At 31.7% G+C, this 24,041-nt stretch overlaps 1 protein-coding gene across 1 annotated transcript in view; it reads left to right on the top strand.

Annotated features, from left to right (window-relative positions):
• The window catches only part of LOC132126261 (zinc finger protein GLI2-like), an 80,444-nt gene that overhangs the window by 51,466 nt on the left and 4,937 nt on the right, over nucleotides 1-24,041 (top strand). The window contains exons 5-11 of the mRNA XM_059537391.1: nucleotides 3,136-3,309; nucleotides 12,315-12,516; nucleotides 13,586-13,769; nucleotides 15,586-15,696; nucleotides 19,461-19,595; nucleotides 21,602-21,751; nucleotides 22,318-22,482. Coding sequence (XP_059393374.1) covers nucleotides 3,136-3,309; nucleotides 12,315-12,516; nucleotides 13,586-13,769; nucleotides 15,586-15,696; nucleotides 19,461-19,595; nucleotides 21,602-21,751; nucleotides 22,318-22,482 — 1,121 coding nt within the window. The remainder of the gene's footprint in view (nucleotides 1-3,135; nucleotides 3,310-12,314; nucleotides 12,517-13,585; nucleotides 13,770-15,585; nucleotides 15,697-19,460; nucleotides 19,596-21,601; nucleotides 21,752-22,317; nucleotides 22,483-24,041) is intronic.

Below are 24,041 nucleotides of genomic sequence, written 5' to 3'. Positions count from 1 at the left end.
TATGTTTTTTTGGGGGGGTGTACAGAGAAATATTACTATATTATAATATTTAGTGATAATAAATATTTAGTTTTTATTTATTATTTTGTATTTTTTTATTTAGTTATAATAATAATTAATTAATATAAATAAATAATAGAAAAATAAATGTTTTTTGGGGGGTTTGTACAGAGAAATTTTACTATATTATAATATTTAGTAATAATTATTATTTAGTTTTTATTTATTATTTAATTTTTTTTATTAAGTTATAATAATAATTAACAAATATCAATAAATTATAGAATAATAAATATGTTTTTTTGCGGGGCGGGGGGTGTACAGAGAAATATTACTATATTATAATATTTAGTAATAATAATTATTTAGTTTTTATTTATTATTTTGTATTATTTTATTTAGTTATAATAATAATTAATATATATTAATAAATAATAGAATAATATATGTTTTTTTGGGGGGTTGTACCGAGAAATATTACTATATTATAATATTTAGTAATAATTATTATTTAGTTTTTATTTATAATTTTTTATTTTTTATTTAGTTATAATAATAATAATAACAATAATAATAATTACTATATTCTAATATTTAGTAATAATTATTATTATTTAGTTTTTATTCATTGTTTTGTATATTTGTATTAAGTAATAATAATTAATCAATATAAATAAAATAAAAAATAATAAATATTTATTTTAATTATCAAAAAAAAAATTGCAATTTGCAATTTCTTTTATTATAAAAATTGTGTTCACAATAAAAAAATAAGGAGGAAAAAAAACTCCAAATATTGTCCAAATATAAAAAAATTAAGTGTTGCAATTAAAATTCAATTAAATAAAATAAGTACCAAAATATTTTGAAAACCTATAACTCATTTTTATTGCAATTTTTTATACATTAGCAGCAAATTTAAATGACTACAGTGGATTTACCATTTAACATTTTTTTTTATTAATTAAAAAAATAAAGAAATTAATATTTGTATGCAGCGAGTGTGCATTAAATTGTTCAAAAGTGACAGTAAAGACATTTATTATGTTGCAAAATGTTATGTTCTTTTGAACTTTCTATTCATCTGTGAATCCTGAAAAATAAAATGCATCACAGTTTCTACAAAATCATCATATTAGAATGATTTCTGAAGGACTGGAGGAATGATTCTGAAAATACAGCTGCACATCACAGAAATAAATTACACTTTAACAGATATTCACAAAGATAACTGGATTCTGAAATTCTAATAATATTATATCATTTTTGTAAAAATCAATGCAACCTCTGTGAGAGCATAAAAGACATTAAATCTTTCAAAAACATTAAAAAGTCTTACTGACCCCAAACTAGTCTTTTCAGATCCAGGTGGGCGTTAATTGAACCTCAGCCGAGGATTTGCAAATTCCACATTTCAAAACTAATTTCTAATGATTTTAATTTTGAAATCTGCTGTTTTGTTAGAGTGTGTGTGTATGTATTCGGGTTTGGCCACTTTCAAATGCATTCAAACACGTGAAACTTTCCCGTCCCCGCGATCTGCCCTTCGAGGGCCGTTCTGGAAATGAATGCGAGGCAGAATTTCCTGATTCCATCCCGAAGCGACAACATGCCTCTCTCTCCTCAGAGCTGAATTACAATTACAGGCCGACCGAGTGACATATAAATCACGCTCCACAGTCTGTCAGCCGTAATGTGTTTGCACCTTTAAACTTAAATAAGCAGCGCGCAGGAGATCCCGACAGCGATAAAGACGTAAAAGAGCCACGAGAAAGAGAAATGGGGCTATTGGAGCTCGAGCGAGTACGGATGGGTAGACGAGGCCTTGAACGCTTTCCAGACGCATCTGACCCGCTTTCAGCCCGACGCACACCCGCCGCTAGCTCTGGCTCCTATTTTAAGAGCGTGTTTGTTATTCAAGTCAGAATATATAGAAATGAAAGGCTTTGGGAGAGAATCCAGGACGCTTTCTGATTGTGTTCATTGGCAGAGGGAGTTATTTCTATAGTGAAGGGTAGTTTTTATAAGGTATTGTTTCATTGTTCGTTTGATTCAAGTGCCCAGTGCATTCTGGGAGATCCTCAAAAGGTGTTATATGACACACTTTCAGTGCATTGACCAGCATTCAATGCATTTGCATGCTTACATGCATGCTTAAAATTATTTTGAAAAAATGTTTTTTGTTATTTGAAATAAATCTGAAATAATAAATAAACTTTTTTCAGTTAGTGCAACATAATAAAATGTAATAAATTCAATCACATTTAAGCTTAAATAGTACTTAAAAATAAAACTAAAGTTTAAAATAAAAATAAAAATAAAAATAAAATGACAAAAAAAGCACATAAAATTACTAAGAGATGATGGTCATTGAGAGACTGTTATTTTTGTTGAAAAATGTTTTATTGAATTAGTTTTTATGAGTATTTTTAATATTTTATTTATTTATTTTCTGCTTTCGTGTTAATTCTAAAGTTTTAGTAATTTAGTTTTTTTGTTGTTGTTTGTAGTTTATTTTTTAAAATGTTTTTTAAAATGATCAAATAGCTTTATTAGTTATTATTATTAGTATATAATTTATTTATTTACTTTAATGGTAAGAATTTCAGTTAATCAGTTTAAGTAAGTTAACAATAATAACCCTGAATGTTAAATATGGTACTAAAATTACTCAAACGTAAAATATATTAAAGCTAATATTAATTACTATTAAGTAATTCATATTAATTTGAATTATTTAAAAAAGCTAATAAAAATGGCCTGTAATAAAATTAAATCCTAAACTAAAATAAAAAAATAACGTAAAAATATATCAAATAAAAGCCAATTCACAATATATAAAAAAAATACTAAAATAGTATATAATACTATAATGCTATATAAATAATACTAATATAATGTATACATTTTATAATTCACAGTTTCTGAAAACTGAGGAAGTGTATAATGCAAATGTGATTCAAGATTCAAGATTTTTATTCGTCACATACACGATTAAATAGAGCATATATAACCAGCAGTGAAATGTGAGATGTGGGCGGGTCATATGTTAATGAGCTCATAGTTGTGATTATCCTGGAGATTTAGTCCTGTTTCCATGAATGCATGCCTCTTTAACTCTGTCTTCTCTCTCAGTGGCTCACGAGCACCTGAAGGAGCGAGGTTTGTTCGGTTTGCCCCCTCCGCCTCCCGGTGCGACCCCCGCAGACTATTACCACCTGATGACGGGCCACAGGACCCCGTACGGAGAGCTGCTGATGCAGGGGGGCGGAGCCACTCATCTGCCCGAATACTTCACTCCGGTGGACGGTGAGTCCCAGAGATACACATGCATGCACCATAAAAAACTTTAACAATTGAACGAATTTAACAGTAAAATACTGTAAATTGCAACAGTAAAAATCCGTTAAACGCTTAACAGTAAGTTACCTTACTATATACGGTGAAAAACAGTATTGGAAATTACATGTAATTTTACTGTAGTATACCGTTTTTGGAAGTGGAAACATTTTCATAATTTACAGTAAATAACCGTAAATTGACATCCCCAGAATTCCCTGTGTTACATTTCAAATTCGATATTATTTTTTTATGACTATGTTTCTTCCTAGTTTTTTTTCATTAGTTTTGTATATTAGGGTTGCATGTTACATCTAATGTTGTTAAATGAATGTTTATTGCAGTTTCATGTATTAACATGAAGGTGTTTAGTGTTTGTGAGTGTGAATGACACTGTGCACCTTCCATAGATGTTTATATTTAAAAGCTGCTTGTGATGGGCTTGTCATGGGACTTTCTCATCACAACCTGTTTTTGGTGGTTATCATTGTGTTACCAAGGTACAAAACTGATTTCAGTACATTCATTTAAATCTTTATAAGAAACAAAAAAAAAGCATAGATGTCAGGGCATGTCAAAGCTTCTCCAGGGCCCCAAAACCCCCTCAGACACCAAAGGGTTAAATAGGTTGGTATATTAACATTGTATAGTTAATGAAATTATGGTATTTAAATGTGAATTTAAGATTAAACCGTAAAACCTAAAATGTTTCTACTGTATTTTTACGGTAAAGTTCTGACAACCACAGCTGTCAGTTTTTTTTTTACTGTAAATTTTATTAAATAGTTTTACACTGTGTGTTTGTCTGTAAAACTGTTGAAATGCACGATATTTGTTGTTCTAAGAGAACTCATGTTTCTTTCCATTTACATTTAGCATTTTTATCAAAATTATTTTTCCAGGATAATACTTCAAAGGGCTTTTTAAACACATTTCTCTAAGATTGTTACACGGCAGACAGTAAAATAATCGTAGTGTTATTAAAAATAATAAGTGTTATTTCTCCTCTCGAAGGAAGCTTTCTGTCATCCAGTGCTTCCTAAATTGCCTTAAAAGGAGAAGGTTTTTTATTGATACATTTTTTGTTTTAATTTCAATTTCAGTTTAAGTTTTAGTAGTCATGGTTTTTTTTTTTTTTTTTTATGTATCTATATAGTTTTTATTCATTTTTATATTAGGTTTAGGTGTAGTATTTGTTATTTTAGTTTTTTAAATGGGTCATCGGATGCAAAAATCACTTTTATCAGTAACAGTTTTAGTTCTATTAGTTTTTAAGCTTAAATGGAACTAAAAATGGTACTAGTACTGTTATGGTTTTTATTATTATTTTTATTAAATTTTTATTTTCATATTTTCTGTTTTCATTTTAATTGTAATTAAAGATTTGGTCATTTTGTTGTTTTTGTCATTTTTTAAAATTAATCTATACAGTGTTTTCTTTTTTCACTTTAATTTTAGTCTTAGTTTTAGTTATTTTAGTTTTTAAGCTTAATATTAGCTAAAAAAAAAAAGAGTACTAGTACAGTTATAGTTTTATTAATATTTTAAATTATTTTTATTATATATATATATATTAGTTAAGATTTTTGTCATTTAGTTGTATTTTGTCATTTTTATTCATTTTTTTATTTTTAAATATATCTATATAGTTTTAATTCATTTTATTTTTATTCGTGTTATCTTAGTAACTAGTTATTTTGGGAACTAGCTGAAATAAAATAAGTATTTATTTTATAAATTTTAAATTAAGTATTTTTACTCTTTAGTCCAATTTTATTTATTTATTTATTTTTGTTTGTTTTAGTTACCCTGTTTAGGACAGACAGGAAGTGTACATTATTCTGTGGGAATAATGCATTGGACCAAATTATCCATAACTGCTCTTTAGTAAAACAAGCTTTGAAGTTCAAAATAGTGAAGCCGGAGCTGGTCATACAATTTCATACAAAAATTACTCATAAAAAAAAATTATTTTCCCTTAACTAACCAAGTGATGAGTGACCGGGCAAGTAGTAGATTGTTTGCTTTTTTGTTTATGCGCATTCCACTGGATAGCTCCGCCCCCTTTTGACATTTTATTGGTCCAAAATTTGGCTCCTCATTAAACATTAAGCATAAGATATCATGAGATTGGCTGTTTTTATGTTTTATCACGCAGCAAAAACTCATCACTTCACGCCTGGTAAATTCAAGATATTGTAAAGAACATTTGTCATGCTATCATATTCATAATTATTGATTTATTGCTTTTGGAATTTTTGTGCATCTGAATCACAGTCAGTAAAGCATTACATTATTAACAGGTGGATTATGTTGTGTTTATTTATCTGTCTCTTCTGTATTTAACACAGTTCTTTGCTATTCTGTGAATCAGTCAGAGTGAGAATACCATGACGAGCCGCTGTGACTAATATTTCACAGAGAGACAGAGGTGTTATTTCAAACAAACACATGGTGATATACTGTAGGTCTCTGGCTCTCTATAGAACAAACATTTGTCTCCTTCAAACAATCCGAGTTGAAAAACAAACACTCTTGGTCCGCTCTCGCTCTTTAGCGTGACGTCCAGGCGTGTGTGCACGCAGATCTCGGGCTTTGCTGAAGCAACATGAATGAATAGCTCATTTAGCTGAGCTAACTCCATCTGGCTTTGATCTGCGTCCCGTCCAGAGCCGCTGATGCTTCCTGACAGCTTTTACACAGATGTGTTTGGACGCTGACAGTGGAGCGTGTCCCGCGCTTTGACGGGAAACAGCGTGAGTCAGTTACAAAGAGATAGAAAGAGAATGAGAGATATGATAAGTCAAGCAAAGCCAGCTAGAAGTTTGTGAATGCAACTTAAGAGTTTGAAAAAACACGACATTTTCCATGGTTATATGCCGTTTAGTCACGATTAACCCAGAGGTACACTAACTGTATAAACAATGGAGCAGTGAGAATTAGTGTAACCATCAAAAATATTTCAAAAATATTGCAAGCATTAGATCCAAACAGATTAGTGGAAGTGGAAAAAATTTACACAATTGGCAAAATTCAGCATTAAGTCCTGTGGATGTTGCGCAAACAGTTGTTTTTGTGTTAAATTTTGGGGAAACTTGATTATAGTTACAGTTACAGTTTTTAGATTTTTTTCACAAATAGTGCCACCTATTGGTGGAAATTGCTGAAATTTGGTGCGAGTTCTCAGATTGTCCTGATGTGCATGTGTTCCGCATTTAGTCAAATTTGGACATTGTCACATCCAAAAACGTGCATTTGTTAATATGAATTTAGCTACATGCAAACGCTTGGTGCATATCAAAATGCAATTATATAGCTAACTACATACTCATATATGTGTAATATGAATTGCGGATAAAGTTGTTTTTGTACTAAATTTTGGGGTAAACTTGATAACAGCTACAGTATATATATATTTTTTTTTTACATTTACAATTACAGTTTTCTTAATTTGTTTCTATTATCTACCATCTATTAGTGGAAATTTGGTGTGTGATCTCAGACTGTCCTGGTGTCCATGTGTGCCAAATTTTGAGAAGTTCAGACATCGTCACATCCAAAACCCATAGTTGTGTCAGGATCCTGCCCTGACAACCTTGTTTGTACTGTCTTTGTTCAATGTGTCTTTGTTTATTTTGTGCCTGAGCACATGGTTGTGTCTCTTGTGTCTGCCACGTGCTCCTCTTGTCCCACCTCCTTGTTTTCCCGGTTCACGCCCCCTTGTTTAGTCCTTATTAGTCAGAGTGTTGTCACCTGTTCCTCATGTCGCTGTATGCTTCTTATTGTGCTCTCTTTCCTCTTGTGGTTGCCGGTTCGTTTTTGGCTGTATGTTTGCCTAACGTGTGTTTTGCAGTTTCAAGTTTTTCTTGTCAAATCTAGTTTTTGCTTTTTGGACTTTCCTGTTGAGCCCAGCTACTTGTTTCTCCAAGAGCTATTTTTTCCCCTAGGTCTTCTCTTTTAGTTCCTTTTTAGTTTAAGCTTATTTTCACCTATTATCCATGAGTATCCTTCTAGTCTTTTGCTAGATTCAAGTCTCTAGTCTAGTTTAGTTTGTTTCCCTCAGCATTTACCTGTAAGGTCCTAACCTTTTATTTATTTGTGTTTTCCCCTAGTTTCTTGGTATTTATTTATTTATTTATTTACTTATTTACTTATTTACTTATTCCCTGTTTTTGGGAAGGAATTTCTTGTTCCCTGTATTGTTTGTGTTGTCTAGTGTGGTGGTTGTTTTGTCCAGTCTTGTGTTGTCCTCTATCTGTTGTGTTCTCCCCCTCCAGCCCTGCCTGGCCGTCTGTGGTTCCCTGACCACTGGTTCCCTCACCCTTGCAGCTGTATCAGTTCTGGCAAGTGATCTTCAAGCTGCAATTCTCTGCTCCTTTGTGTCTCGCCTGGTCATCTACATTCTGTCTGGTCTTGCCAACTCCCAGCAGCGGTCCTAGCTGCTGCCTCCCTATGCTGGTTCCAGTGGTCACCCTCAGCTCTCCAGTCATTGCCCCAGTATCCCCTCCTGTTGGAGTTTCACTGTTGTATGCCCTACCCTACTGTCTGGACTGTTCACGCCACTCCCTCCTATTGTGCTCTGTCTATTTTTTCAATAAACATCCCTTGTTCATTCTGCATCTGGGTCCTCTCCCTCAGTAACCCTGACAAGTTGTTCATAGCAGTTAGAAGGTTGTGATAGCTATTTTGGAGTTTAAAAATACCTTATTTTCCATGGTTATATGTTGTTTGGTCATGATTAACCCAAAGAACACAATGGTGCATTAAGTGTATTAACAATAGAGCAGCCACAGTTACTGTAAGCATCAAAAATATAGCAATTAGTGGCGCTCATAAGGTTCAAAATAAATCAGAAATGTGTAGAGTGTCGCCACAATTGGAAAAATTCAGCATAAGGTTCTGTGGATATCGCATATACAGTTGTTTTTTGTGGTAAATTTTGGGGGGGAAATTATCGCAGAGAGATTTTTTTCCACCTATTGGTGGAAATTGATTATAATTGGTGTGCAATTTCAGACTGTCCTTTTGTGCATGTGTGCCAAATTTTGTGAAGATTGGACATTGTCACATCCAAAAATTCATATTTGTTCATATGAATTAAGCTACATGCGAAAGCTTGGTGCATGGACTCGAAACGCAATTATATTACTTGTTACATACTCTAAAAGTAGATCTGTCCTCTATGGGGTTGTGAGATTACTATAATAAATTAATTAACGCTCAGGCGAGGTAATTTTGGGGTAAACTTGATCGCGGTTAAACTTTTCAGATTTTTGCTATAGCGCCACCTATAGGTGGAAATTGCTCAATTTGGTGTGCAATCTGATATTGTCCTTGTGTACATGTATGTCTAATTTTCTGAAGTTTGGACATTGTCACCTCCAAAAACTCAAGTTTATTCATAGGAATTTCAGCTAAATGCAAACAATTGGTGCACGTTATCAGAACGCAATTATATGGCTAACTACATACTCAAATGTGTGTAATATGTATCTGAAAGCGGATCTGTCCTCTATAGAGGGGAAAAATCACATAAAAAAAATCATTTCCACTGAGGTGAAGGTGTAACAGAGACAAATGTCGCTGTCATCGCTGAGCGCTCCTGATACGTTTGGCCAATATGATAATGCAAATTCCACCAGAACGAGTCCAAATCCACATTTGGTCACACATCAGTGGCTCCAAAAGACTCCAGTAAGACATAGATGTTGTGAGTTTTATGTTTGGTTTTCTTGGCCTTTTGTATTTTTAGTGTTTGTTCTCTCTGGATTTGGGTCCTGAGGCGGCTTTTAGCGCTAAAGACGTGTTAGGAGCTCCGACCGATGCCTGAACATGACAGCAAACCATTAGCTCATGCTAAGAGTAATGACCCTCACAACAACAAAGCTGAGGGATTATTTATTAGCACTGCGGTCTGTGGGGAACCAGTCCACGCACACACAAAGAAATCATTTGTGTAATCCTGCTTGTGTTGGCATGGCACGTGATGAAATCATTATGGATGTCCGGTTGCCAGAGTCTCTGGATATAACCTTTAGTCACACACACACACACACACACACACACCCCGGGTGTAATGCTTTGCACCTGTTGAGTTCGCTGCAGTTGTCTCAGTAATTCTCCAGTGAAATAACAAACAGATCAGTCTGAAACATACGCTACACAAGTTAGCAAGCTAGCTGCAGATATTTGATGATAACTATATCTCTCAGAAAGTGTTTTGAATCCCAGTTGATCTTACTAAAACGATCGAGAGCCGTAGAAAAGCAAACACGCACTTATTTTTCACACACATTCCTTTTCAAGTCAGAATCGTTTCTGTAAATTACCCTCATTAAACAAAGTCAGGTCTACAAGTTTGATTGTTTTCTGGGTAATTATGGTAATTTATTGGAAAGGATTAATTATCTCAAATCAAATCAAAATGAGGTCATGATTAAGTCGATTAGTTCACCTAACCGGTTTATTTTTTCAGTAATTCTATTCAGCCTTGAATTCAATGAGTCACTTTAAACTCATCTCAGGTATGCATTGACTTGATTTTTATTTTATTTATAACTTTAACTTTTTAGGCACTTTAAAATGTTTTATATTTTATTTAAAATAATATTTATATATATATATATATATATATATATATATATATATATATATATATATATGTTATTTAACTAATTTTAAGTAATATTTAAACTAATATTTAGATATTTTTAAATACTGTAAAATATATTTCACTTAATATTTTAACTATTTAAATATTTAATGTTATATAATAATTTATTTAAATTGTTTATTATTGTAAATATTTTATAAAAAAAAAAAACATTTTAAATGCACAATTTTTGAAGAATATTCTTAAATTAAAATATTTTTTCTAGGATAATATTTTAAATATAACAGTTCATTTTATTACTAAGTATTAATGAACTTTAAAACCATTTTCTTAAACAGTTTGCAAAAAAAAATAAAAATGCTCAAAACAGTGTTCTGCAAAGATACAGAAAGAAACAGATACTATCCCAAAACTGGTGGCATTTCGTTTTTTTTTTTCATAAAGTTTGTTATGAATTCACTATCTGTGTAATATTGGAGGGACGCCAGTTTCCCAGTGAAGTCTTATTATCTGCGTACAGTATATTCTGTTCTCCGTGGCCAGGAATCAGTCTTGAGCTCTTATTGATGGGGTCCAGCTCTTTCCTGCGGAGCTGTGAGTCGCAGAGGGTGTGTGATACCATCGATCATGCAGTCGTGCTCCACACACACACACACACACACACACACACACACAGTTCCTGAAATAGCTTAGTGTTGGACGAAACTAGAAATGACACGCTGAGATTCTCCTGAGCGAGAGAAAGAGAATCAAACAGAAGTATTGATCACCTGATCAGAGTAAACTGGTGTTCATGTTAGCAGTACGGTGCACTGATTCCATTATCGATTAAATCTGAATTATTGATTGGATTTAAAATCCTGATAGATATGGATATTGGAATAATTTGCATTAATGAATTCCACAATAAACCATAATGAATAAAGTAAAATTAAATTTAAATTATAAATTAAATTTAAATTATAAGATAATATTTAATAATTATTTTAATAGTTGTTTTTATTGGTTATAAGTTATATTTAGTTTGTGAAATTATAATTTAAATATGTTTTTAAAACGATGTAAAATAATAATAATAAATTATAATGATACTTTTTTTAAATTATATTATAAAATTGTAATATTTGCAATATTTTTAATCACTGGTTGATATTGATTGGATTTCAAATCCTGAAAAATTAGCTTTGATGTATTGCAAAATTTATTATGAAAGTAAAATAAATTATTATTATTAATAATATTTTTTTTTATCCACAATATTACCAAAGGAACTACATAGGAATTTTTTATTTATTAAATAATTGAATGTGATTTTATAATTAATGATATACATTTTTATTTGTAATATAAATGTATGTTTAATAGTTTAATATAATATTTGAACTTTTTTACTTTTAATTAATATTATAAAACATTATATTAATAATAGACCGTATTAACAAATTACCAAACTGTAGGGGCACTTTAATTCATAAATTAATTATTTAGGAATATGTTAAATACAACATGAATATTACAACATCATATTCTATTTAAAGTAATATTTTAAATATTTTTGATTGATCGACTGAAATTATCTAAATTTTAAATTTGGAAAACTTTTAAAAGTAATGCATTACAATATTGTGTTACTCCATAAAAGATTAACTTATTACGTTACTTAGTTACTTTTTATGGAAAGTAATCCGTTACGTTTCTTTTGCATTATTTTTTTTTAAATCTGGACAGGGCTTGCCTATTTGTTTTTCAAATAAAAAAGTTATGTGTTTTGGCAAATATGAAAGCCTTTTCATAACAGAAGTGAAATGAATACGCCTCTGGCAGAAGGGAAAGTCAATTTACATCTGTACAGTAGAATGCAGTCATTTCAATGCAATAAAAAGAGAGACAAATGTTTATCTAGACTAATTTTTGCTTTTTAGTATCGAAGGTCAGAAGCAAATACATTGATTTATAGAATGGGATTAAATACGTAAAGATTATTTTTGTTGTTTAACATTTATTTATTACAGCTTTGAATCATATTCTGAGTTGCATTAGTTTTATTCATTTTGAGGAATACTGAATCTTTGTGTTTTTTGTGAGTGCGATAAATTAATGCATATTCATATTTATTTATTTTAAATCTACAGTAACAGATTTCTCTCAACATGGGGACAGGAGAGCTGTTAACCAATAAACTAAAAAAAAAAAAAAAAAAAAACTTGCGTTACTTATTTGAAAAAGTATCGCGATACTTTACTAGTTACTTGAAAAAGTAATCTGATTACGTAACTCGCGTTCCTTGTAAACACTGTTGATGACTTGCACAGTAAACATTTATTAAGAGAGTAAGATCTAGTTTGATGTGATGTCTCGACAGTGTCGCGGTTTCCCAGCCCTCGTGTGACGCCGCGCTTGAGTCGTAAGCGAGCTCTGTCCATCTCTCCGCTCTCAGACGCCAGCATCGACCTGCAGACCATGATCCGCACCTCGCCCAACTCTCTGGTGGCCTACATCAACAACTCTCGCTCCAGCTCGGCCGCCAGCAGCTCTTATGGACACCTGTCCGTCGGAGGCATCAGGTAAACAGGGTTGCCAGGTCCCAGAAAAAAGTCTAGCCGAAAGCTTTCTCAAAAAAGAATGAAAAATAGTCAACTTTTTGGCCCCAACCACAGTTGACAGCAGCTTTGATCTATTAATGCACTTTAAAACAAATATTCAGACGTTTTGGATTTATGTACTGTGTGCAAATTTAATTAATTAATCCTTATTTTATTAAATTTGTTCCTCTATTATTTTTCAGAACTTTTCGTTAAATACGATATAGAATGTGGTTTTTTTTCATAAACTCATAAACGTTTTTTTCACAAAGCTGAATTTTAATTTAGGGTCCCATAAAATTCACTTTGATTTTGCATTTTATTTATTTAGTATTTGATGATTTATAATCAAACTGTATAATCAAAAATTGTGTCTCGTTAAATAATTAATGAAACTTATAAAACAATTTTATTAATCTTATAATAATTATAATAATAATTTTTTTAAAAATACAAAACTGTATGTTTTTTTTAGCATGTATTAAGTTTCTGTTAAAATTTCTCCACGTTTGTTGTCGAGGTTTTCATGTTGTCCCTGGAGCACAAAAGCAGTCATATTTGTAGCCAACATTACATTGTATGAGTCACAATTATACATTTCTCTTTTATGCCAAAAATCATTAGGATATTAAGTAAAGATCATGTTCATGAAGATATTTAGTAAACTTCCTACCGTAAATATATCAAAACTTCATTTTTGATTAGTAACATGCATTGCTAAAAACTTAATTTGAACAAATTTGAAAACAAATTTAGATTATTTTACACCCTCAGATTCCAGATTTTCAAATAGTTGCATCTCAGAGAAATATTGTCCTCCGAACAAACCACACATCACTGGAGAGATGATTTATGCAGCTTTCCATCACCTTATGACTGGTTTTGTGGTCCAGGGTCCCATTTAGGGAGATGCAGATGCTGAAATCACAGATTTGTCTATAGATAAACTTCAGGCAGCCGTGGTGAAGTACATTATAAAACTATCCACGAGCCTGGCAACACTGCAGGTACAGAGCAAATTAAGTGTTAGTGTTTTTTTTGTCTGTTGCAGTCCGTCGTTCCCATTCCCACACTCCATTAATCCGGTGGCGTATCAGCAGCTGTTGTCCCATCAGAGAGGCCTCAGTGCGTTCGGACACACGCCGATCCTCCAGCCGTCTCCCAGCTTCTCCATCAGACCCCCGCTGAGCCTGTCCTCGCTGCAGACGCCCTCCGCCAGCGACCCCCAGAGCCAGGTAACACCAGTCTCTTACACTGCTGTGTATTCGCTTCTCTTTATATTCATTTAATATTATTAACATTCATTTCTATATTTTTATTTTATATTAAATTAATATTTTTGTTATTTTTGTTATTTTCATTTTTCATTTATATTCATTTAATATTATTAACATTCATTTTACAATTTTTATTTTATATTACATTAATATTTTTGTTATTTTAATTTTTCATTTATATTCATTTAATATTATTAACATTTATTTTTATATTTTTATTTTATATTAAAATAATATTTTTTATTTTCATTTTTCATTTATATTCATTTAATATTAACATTCATTTTTATATTTTATTTTATATTAAATTAATATTTTTTATTTTCATTTTTCATTTATATTCATTTAATATTATTAACATTCATTTTTATATTTTTATTTTATATTAAATAAAAAAATTTATTTTCATTTTTCATTTATATTTATTTAATATTATTAACATTCATTTTATATTTGTATTTTATATTGAATTTTTTTTTTCATTTTTCATTTATATTCATTTAATATTATTAACATTCATTTTTATATTTTTATTTTATATTAAAAAAAAATTATTTTCATTTTTCATTTATATTTATTTAATATTATTAACATTCATTTTATATTTGTATTTTATATTCATTTAATATTATTAACATTCATTTATATATTTTTATTTTATATTAAATTAATATTTTTTTTTTTTTTCATTTTTCATTTATATTAATTTAATATTATAAACATTCATTTTTATATTTTTATTTTATATTACATTGATATATTATTTTTTTTCATTTATATTCATTTAATATTATTAACATTGATTTTTATATTTTTATTTTATATTAAATTAAAAAAAATTTATATTTCATTTTATGTATAAAAGTTGCTATACAAATATGTAATATTAATAATGAAAATAAATAAAATATAATAATTGGTTAAATAATTTATTGTAAACTACTATTATTATTATTATTATATTTTATAGCACCTTTTATTCATGATACATATACATAATAATTTGTAATAATAGTGATAATAATAATTCATAAATATTTGATAGTATATTATTCTATTTTATATTATTATTAATGTTAATTTATGTATAAAACGTGCTATAAAATAAGTGTATTAATAAAATTATAAAAATATTAATCCATCTTAATAACAATTATGCAAATTATTAAAATTAATATATTTGTATAGCACCTTTAATACATTAATAGTTTATATATTTATAATACGTATTTATATATTTCTATTTTAGTTATCAAATTTGTTTTGTTTATAAAACATGCTATACAAATATCAGAAGTAGTAATAATAATAATAATAATAATATTATTTTATAAATCATTATATTTTATTATATTATATTTTTAGTTGTAATAATAATCTTAAAATAAATATATAAATAGTTATTTTATTATAATATTCTATTTATTGTACTGATAATAAAAATTAGGAGTAGTATAGCAACTTTTATACAGAAAAATAAAAGGCGCTATACAATTATTATTATTATTACTACTAATAATTATTATTTTACAAAACATAATTATGTTATATTAAAATATATTATCAGTAGTAGTAGTATTTTTATAGCACCTTTTATACGTAAAATGATTTACTTTCTTAGGTAAGTATACTGTAAGTACACATACTGTAAAATAAAGTGCAACCTTAATGTTTTATTCATAAAAATACTAAACTATTATTAATTCATTAATAATGAGCTGGCGTCTCCATACTGACTGCTGCTCTCTCTCTCTTTCCTTCCCTCCTTCTTAAGGACACAAATGGCGACTCTGCAGTCAGCAGCACGGTGAACCCCCTGAACAACAAGAGGTCAAAGGTCAAGACAGAGTTGGACGAGCCGCGACCTGTGTCGCCTTGCTCTCCGGTAAGAAAACACCGTGGCTCTGTCACAAAACTCACAGAAGTTAACATAATTTAAAGTATAATGTTTACTGAAGCTTTTATTTTATATTTTAATATTAATATAAGGTAGAATATTAATATGTAATATTAATAAATATGTAATTAAAATATATTTATATTAATTCATGAATTATTTTATAATAATATTCATTTATATTAATATAACGTAGAATGGATTATATTAATATATAATATTAATATGATTAAGTGAATGTATTAAAATACATATGTATTTGTGTGTGCAGTGTATAATTGTCGAATTTAAAAATTGTTTTAAAGTAGTAAAATAAATTATATTAATTTCCATTTGAATTCGATTTAGCTATTTTATTATATATTAATTAATTTAGATTAGTATTCACTGCAGATTTAATATATTAAACTTATATCATGTACTTATAATTATATACTACATTTTAATGTGAATATAAAGTGGAACGTATTGCATTACTATGAAATGTATAAATGTAATATATTTTATACAGTAAATATTAAACTAAAATATAATTTATTAGATTAATATATAATGTGAAAATAATTATACATATTACATATTAATACAAAAATATTAAACCAAAAATTTGTGTGTGTGTAGTGTATTTAAAAATAAATTAATATATGTATTTATATATATGTTAATTTTCATTTTAATTAGATTTGTTATAACTATTTTTTTTTTTTTATTAAATAATATACATTTTTAAATCAGCATCTCTTGAATGCATGTTAGATTTTTTTCTAAGGTTGAAGTCGTGCATTCCTGGATAGCTTTGAGATGCTTCTATTAAATCTGATTTGTAATAATCTATGATCCCTTAAAATGCTGTCTAGGCTGGTAGGCAGCTGACTATTATGGAACAGAAGATGGTAAACTTAAAGAAACAGGCTTCGAAAGGCCCATGCATCCTGTTATTCCCCCCAAAAAACTGTATTTTTCTCTCGGAAACGCTCCATACTGATCAATGACGGGCCAGGAGGCCCCCGGGAGCCGCTGGCGTCCCCTGACCCCCTTCTTCACACGCACCCCACAAGAAAAACTCCAACTGATAAGAGCTTTACATGCGCTTGCTCGCTTGCCACGTTTCTCTTGCGGCCGTGTAAACTGTGCCAGAGCACTTCATTTTAATGAAATATTGGCTGGCCGTTATTGTCACCTGAGAGTTTTTCTCTCTCTCGTGCACGGCTCATCTTTTGACAAATCTGCGGCTGCTCTTGGCGGTGAGGCAGGTTGGTGCTTGATGCATGGGGAATAAGGCGGCTGGCGTCGTCTTGGGGCCAACAGAATTGATGAAGATAGCTCACGGGGCAGAGATAAACATGCTGTAGTCAGCATGCTGTGTGTATGTGTGTGTTGCATCGCTACCCACAGCAGTGTAGCGGTTCGTTCGCTTTTAACACCACACACGCGTCCCTTACAAGCGCACAATTAATGCTTCGTCTTCATACTACGATTCTGACAGAGTAAATAATATATCAGCATTCGGGGATTGCTGATATAGGGCACCGTTTCAACAAAAAAAGATTCAACGTTTTTTGATATCGATTTCTATGTCAATTTGGTTTTCGTTTGCAAACAAAATTCAACGTCTGTCCAGTGTTTGAGTTGCGACGTCATCTCAATTTTTGTTTTCAAGCTAAATGTTATGTCTGTCTAATATAGCATCATAATATCATCGTTCGGGGAGTGCCGATATTGAGCACAACGGCACGTTTCGTTTCACGTTTTTCTGCCCAGTGGCCATTAACATCATTAAATGTTGAATATATAACGTCACTTTCACGTAGAAAAGTGTCGACTGATGACATTGATATTTTGTTGGTTTTAAGTCATGGGGCCCTATTATACACCCGGCGCAATGCAACGCAAGACGCAGCGCAAGTGTGTTTGCTAGTTTCAGTCCGGCGCCGTTCGCATTTTCCCATCCAGTGCCACGTCATTTAATTAGCAAATGCATTTGAGCCCATTTGTGCGCCCATGGGCATGCTGGTCTAAAAAAGAGGTGTGTTCAGGTGCAGTGCTGGAGCATTGCTATTTTAAGGAGCTGAAAATAGACTGCACCGTAGGCCAACTCAAACCTGGTCTAAAGTCAATGGCGCAATATTTTTTTGTTATTTAAAGAGCGCATTGGTAGAAAATGTGCCTCTGGGCGGGTTTAAAGTGTGCGTTGACTTTGGTTATTGCACACAAAGGGATGCGCATCACACAAACATGCCAAATATTAAAAACAAAAGGATTACAGTGTAAAAGAATATTATTGTGTAGGCTACATAAATATAAAATGTAATGATGGATAGGCATTGCGTGTATTAGAATTAAGCTACCTATTTGCTTTAACTTCGCGCACGAGCAGATCAGTTTCTTCGCTTGAGAAGCATTCAGGTTTTCCGCCAACAAATTCCGCCATGTAAATAGCGATCCGCCATGGCGCGAGCACATCTCGCACTTATTAAGAGAATAGGAACAACCCATTTCAGAAATGCATATGGACTGTTTTTCCATCGTGAAAATAGAAAAAGTGGATTTGGACACGCCCTGAGTGCACCTGCGCCGTGCGCTTTATACTTCGCATTTAGATCGTTAAAACTCAACATCTAATTTTGGAAGTTGATGTCAAGCCAAATTGAACTTTTATGCCAGCAAATTTTCATTTCCATCCAAAATGCAATGTCTGTCCACCATTGGATTCGACGTCAAACCAATGCTACATTTTGAAGTCAAACCGATTTTCTTTTCCAAACAAATTGTTACTTGTTTTCATTGTTAACATTAAGCCAGTGTTAAAGGTTGATGTCAAGCCAATGTCAAGCCAAAATCTGATTTGACATCACACCAGTTTTCATTTATAACCAAAATTCAATCTCTGTCTGTTGTAGGTCGACGTCAAGTCAGCTTTGGTTTTTGATGTCAACCGAATTTTCAATTTTAACTTAAATTCAACATCTGTTCAACTTTAGAAGTGGATATCAAGCCAAACTTGAACTTTTTTGTCAAACCAAATATCAATTCTAACCAAAATTCAACATGTGTTCAAAGTTGGAGGTAGCCAACGAGCCAACATTGGGCAACAATGCTGACTCTTATTTTAATTTAAATAAAATATTGAAAGTTGACAAGTCATTTTCACTTCCAACCATTCAACGGGTGTTCAATTTTAGAAATTAATTTAAAGCCAGTGTTGGAGATTGACAACAAGCCAGCCTTGGGTTTTGACGTCAGCAAAATTTTATTTGCGTAAATATTGCATAAACTGATCAAAAAGACGCGACAGTCATTGAACATTCTCATCATACTTTTATACAAACATATGATTCATCAATAATTTTCAACCAGAATAGATTATAAATGTACCAAAATTTAGGAAAAACTGATACCGCATGTAACACAAAAATCACATAATCTGGGTGTCGTTATAAATGAGTTAAAATTAAATTATGTTCATAGATACTGAATGGTAAATAGATTAAATTTTATAGATGAAGCGTAAAAAAAGGAAAACCTTTATATGAGGATTTTTAGGGTGGGTTTTATGCAAATTAATTAATTAATGCATTTAGAATAATCTAATTCATTAACAATAGGTGGATTTTTTTAACAGAAGATCTCTTGTGTAATAATCCAGTTACAAATAATTCACGCAATTAATACCAAATGAGACCCGTTGTCTCTTGCTAACAAAGCGTTCCGCTAAAGAGCGTTTATGCTATAACGCTGCTGTTCCCCCTCAGGACCCTCTGGGCGGCGCAGTGGACCTGAAGGAAGACTTGGACGACTGCAAACAGGAGGCTGAGGTGGTGTATGAGACCAACTGCCACTGGGAGGGCTGCAGCAAAGAGTACGACTCGCAGGAACAGCTGGTGCATGTAAGTGTGTGTGTGTGTGTGTGTGAGGGCGGTTAGGGGATAGTCTGACAGATGGCTGACACAAGTGAGCGTTTCAGTTCTTAGTTTTTTCTTTAGGTTTTTAGTGTTCCCGTAGCTCAAGTGGTAGAGCACTGCGTTATCAAGTGCAAGGTTGGGGGTTTGATTCCCTGGGAACACATGATAGGTAAAAATGTATAGCCTGAATGCACTGTAAGTCGCTTTGGATAAAAGTGTCTATTAAATGCATAAATTTAATGTTAATTTAATTTAATTTTCAGTTGGAACAGGGTCAACTTATCAATGAATCAACAGAATCAACATTTATTAGGTTCTATACACTTCCTATTATTTTTTTGCATCTTAGACAGGAAGAGCCCGCCTCACCTACATTTATAGTGAGAAATCGGCCAATCAGATTGGACTTGACATTATGACAAAGCGTTTACTGATTTTGTGTGTAATGTGGTCCACAGGTGTCCCGTCTTTAACATAATTTGCTCATTTTTGATTGCTGAGTGGCACAAGGTGTCATTGACCTCTGACCTCTTGACCTGTGACCCAAAGGGTGTAGGGTAAATCTGTCTCAGCAGATGATCTGAATCGTCCATGTGGAACCGAGCAGCTTTAGAAAACCACAGGTTAACACTCCAAAAAAATAAATGCATTATATAAAGACTAAAATCACTCTAAAAAGATTTGGTTCAATAAAAGTTGGTCAACATTGAAAAAATGTATCATAATGAATATTATTCATAGTTTATATAATTAATATATAACATTAATAATTTATTAAAGATTATATATATATGATAATTTTTTTTAAATACTGGAGGTTAATGTGCAGTAGGTTAATGTAATTTTCATTTCAAACCAAATTTGACGTTTCTTGAATGTTAGAAGTTATAAAATAAATCTATAATTATAGGTAAAAATCTGAATCTTATTTAGAATAATTTCATATTTAGATTATTTTTTTAACATCTGTATATTCATAATCATTCAGGAGCTTGAAACAATCCACACAGACACAAATCCTCCATAAAGAGCGTCATTATGGCCACATCTGTAGACTTTCCATCATGTTGTATAACACTGAACTGCTCCAGATCACTGATAAAGCACTCACACACATACACACAAGTGTGTGTTCCTCTTTTAGCCTGTAAGGAGCCGTTATCAGTGTGTATCACTTGTGTAAACAGACGTGAGTGTGTGATCTAGTGAAGATCTCACTGAGTGACTGAAGGGACAGTGAGAGTTAATGCTTCAGTGGCATGGACGGCTCTTTCTCTCTGTCTCTCTTTCTGCTTCACTGATCGGCTGGAATGCCTAAGAAGAGCCACAGGACAAGTGCATGCTGGGATAGATCAAGATCAAGATCAAACCATCACACAGAGGGCAGTTAGTCGTGAACACACACCAGACAAACACCTTTGACCCAATTCAAACTTTATTAGCAAGCTTAAAAGAAATCTTGTATTTGAGACACAAACCAAAACACCAGTTGATTTAAAGACACTGAGGCTTCAACCATGATTAAGAAAAGTGAAGAGAAACGATCCTGCGGCATTTGAAAGGCACTGGAGCCGCTTTGTGTACATTACCAAGAATCCCTTAAAAGCCGTTTGTGTAAGTACACAGAGAGTGTTAGTAATTGCATATCTGTGTCTCTCTCAGATCTAAGGTTTCTTGTTTTAAAAACACACTCTCTCACAATCACACACCATCACATTTTCTTATTCCCGTCTGACAGATGTAGAGAACACAGACGCTCGTGATGGATAGCACCGCTCTTCAACTGGCCAATAGGCAAATAGGCTCCTCAGAAGCTCAAATTGCTTTATTTTCTCAAGTCTTGCATCCAAACGATGCCAATTATGTTGTTTTTTTGCACGACACGTGAAAACGGCATGGCCAATTAGATCTTAAACACAATGCTGACATTACAAAGGGAGAAAAGACATCTGAGACAGTGAAAGTGAGCTGTTGTGTTTGTGTGTTCGCAGCACATCAATAACGAACACATCCATGGGGAGAAGAAGGAGTTTGTGTGCCGCTGGGAGGAGTGTTCGCGCGAGCAGAAGCCCTTTAAAGCACAGTACATGCTGGTGGTTCATATGCGCAGACACACTGGAGAGAAACCACACAAGTGCACTGTGAGTCAGTCACACACACACACACACACACACACACACAAACTAACTCTAACCATAATAGAAAACGTAAAATTTTATACTTTAAAAGAGCATTACATTTTTTTTTAATGTCCCCAAACTACAGCTAAGAATGTTGTTTTATATATATTTAAAAAAAATTATACAAAATGATTTTTTTATGAATAATGCAAATGACGCAAAATTACAGCTAAAACCACTTTTAAGATTTTTTTATTTTAAAAATGTATACAAATGTTTTTTTTGTTTGTTTTTTTTATACACATTTAAATGTTCCAAAACTACTTTTGTACTTATAAAATAATACTTATATAAAAAAAGGATATATATATATATATATATATTAAACAAAATTAATGTATGCAAAATAAATAAATAAATACTTAATGTCTCAAAACACAGCCGGGAAAAAAACATGCAATGTCTTGAAACTACGGCTCAGAAAACTTGGATTTAAAAATACATACATACTGAATCAGTAAACAATTTCACAAAAGTACAATATAAAAGCATCTGTCAGATGAGCTTTATGAATGTGTGTGTTTCAGTTCGAGGGCTGCTCTAAGGCATACTCACGTCTGGAGAATCTGAAAACACACCTGCGCTCACACACCGGAGAGAAACCCTATGTGTGTGAGCACGAGGGCTGCAACAAGGCCTTCTCCAACGCCTCAGATCGAGCCAAACACCAGAACCGCACACACTCCAATGAGGTAAACACACACACGCCTTCATCCAGTACAACTCTGTAGTCAAAGTGCTTACACAAACATTTACAGAATTCTGTATGTCATACATGTCTCTAATATGAAAATATGAAATATTTCCTTTTTGACTTTTGACTCAGTTGTAATTGAGTTATTGAATTACTACCAATCAAAATACTCTAATTCATTTCAATAAACATAAATAAATACAACAGCAGTATAACAAATGCTACCACAATGTATAAATATCTTAGTAAAGTATTAAAAAGTAATATTTTTGCATTGATATTTTCTTTTTTCTTCTTCTTTTTTCAGAATTTACTGTTACAGCCAATATTGTAATACATTTTAAATAGGCATACCATGTTAAATGAAAATAAATAAAACAGCAGCACAACAAATGATACCTTGATGTATATTAATATTTTTTTAATTATTAAAAAAAAAGATATAAATATTTTACTAATAATAAATATTATATTAATTAACTAATAATAAATATAATAAATAACTAATATTTTACTAATAAAAAAGATTTTTTCATAATTTACAGTATTACAGCCAATCAAAATACTGTAAATGTTTATTTATATTTATATATATATATATATATATATATAAATTAATTAACAATAAATAAAACAGCAGTACAACAGATGCCATCATGGTGTATAAACATTTTGTAAAGTAAATTAATAAATAATATTTCAAATATGTTTGCATTTTAATAATGAGAATGACATTTTCATGGTAATAATAAAATTCATTTATTTAGGTCATTGTAATTAGTCATTATAATTAGGTAGGTGAATCATGAAAATACTGTTGAAATGCAAACCATATTAATGTTCCTACAGGCTTAATTTTCTTTAAAAAATAAATAAATAATAATATTGGGGTGACCTAAACTTCATCTTGACAGATTATGTAACATTTAAGCTGCTCCTTTACAATAGTGGAAGTGGATGGTGACCATGAGTGTTTCCTTGGAAAACATTTATGTGAAGAACATTTATTCTTCACAAAGTGCTATCAATCAACTAGCGGCATGAGGGTGAGCAGCTTATGACAAAGATATTCCTACAGTATAAACTCAGAACGAAGACGTGGGTCGACTCCATTAGATCAGTTAACGTCATCCACGTGGGAGTTTGGGGTCTGTGCCGCCCCCCTAGTCGTTCTTCAGAGGAAGGATCAGATAATCGACTTCACTGTGGCATTAAGGATCTGCTAACTGCCTAATGCTATGTAAATGTGCCATTTTCAGCATACGCTAACAAATTTAGGCCAGAATTAGATTTGTTTACGCATTCCCTCATCATGTGTAGTGATTGCTCCTAGACGCCCAACGCTGTCCCATTAACCGGCAACGTGTGCACAATGTGAATAATGAGCTGTGAAGCTAATGAGTATGGCAACCCACAATACATTAGTGAGAATCAAACACTTCCCCAATGGAGAAACAGACCACCTGCAGACCGCGCATAGAAAATGAAACCTGGCGCCATTTCCGTTCTCGGTTGATCCATCATGAGCTTAAGGAGGGAGAAAGATAATTTCATCTC

Source organism: Carassius carassius, chromosome 44, assembly GCF_963082965.1.
Source record: "Carassius carassius chromosome 44, fCarCar2.1, whole genome shotgun sequence".
Classification (NCBI taxonomy): domain Eukaryota; kingdom Metazoa; phylum Chordata; class Actinopteri; order Cypriniformes; family Cyprinidae; genus Carassius; species Carassius carassius.
Note: the sequence above shows the minus strand (reverse complement) of the source record. Positions and strands in the feature narration are given on the sequence as shown.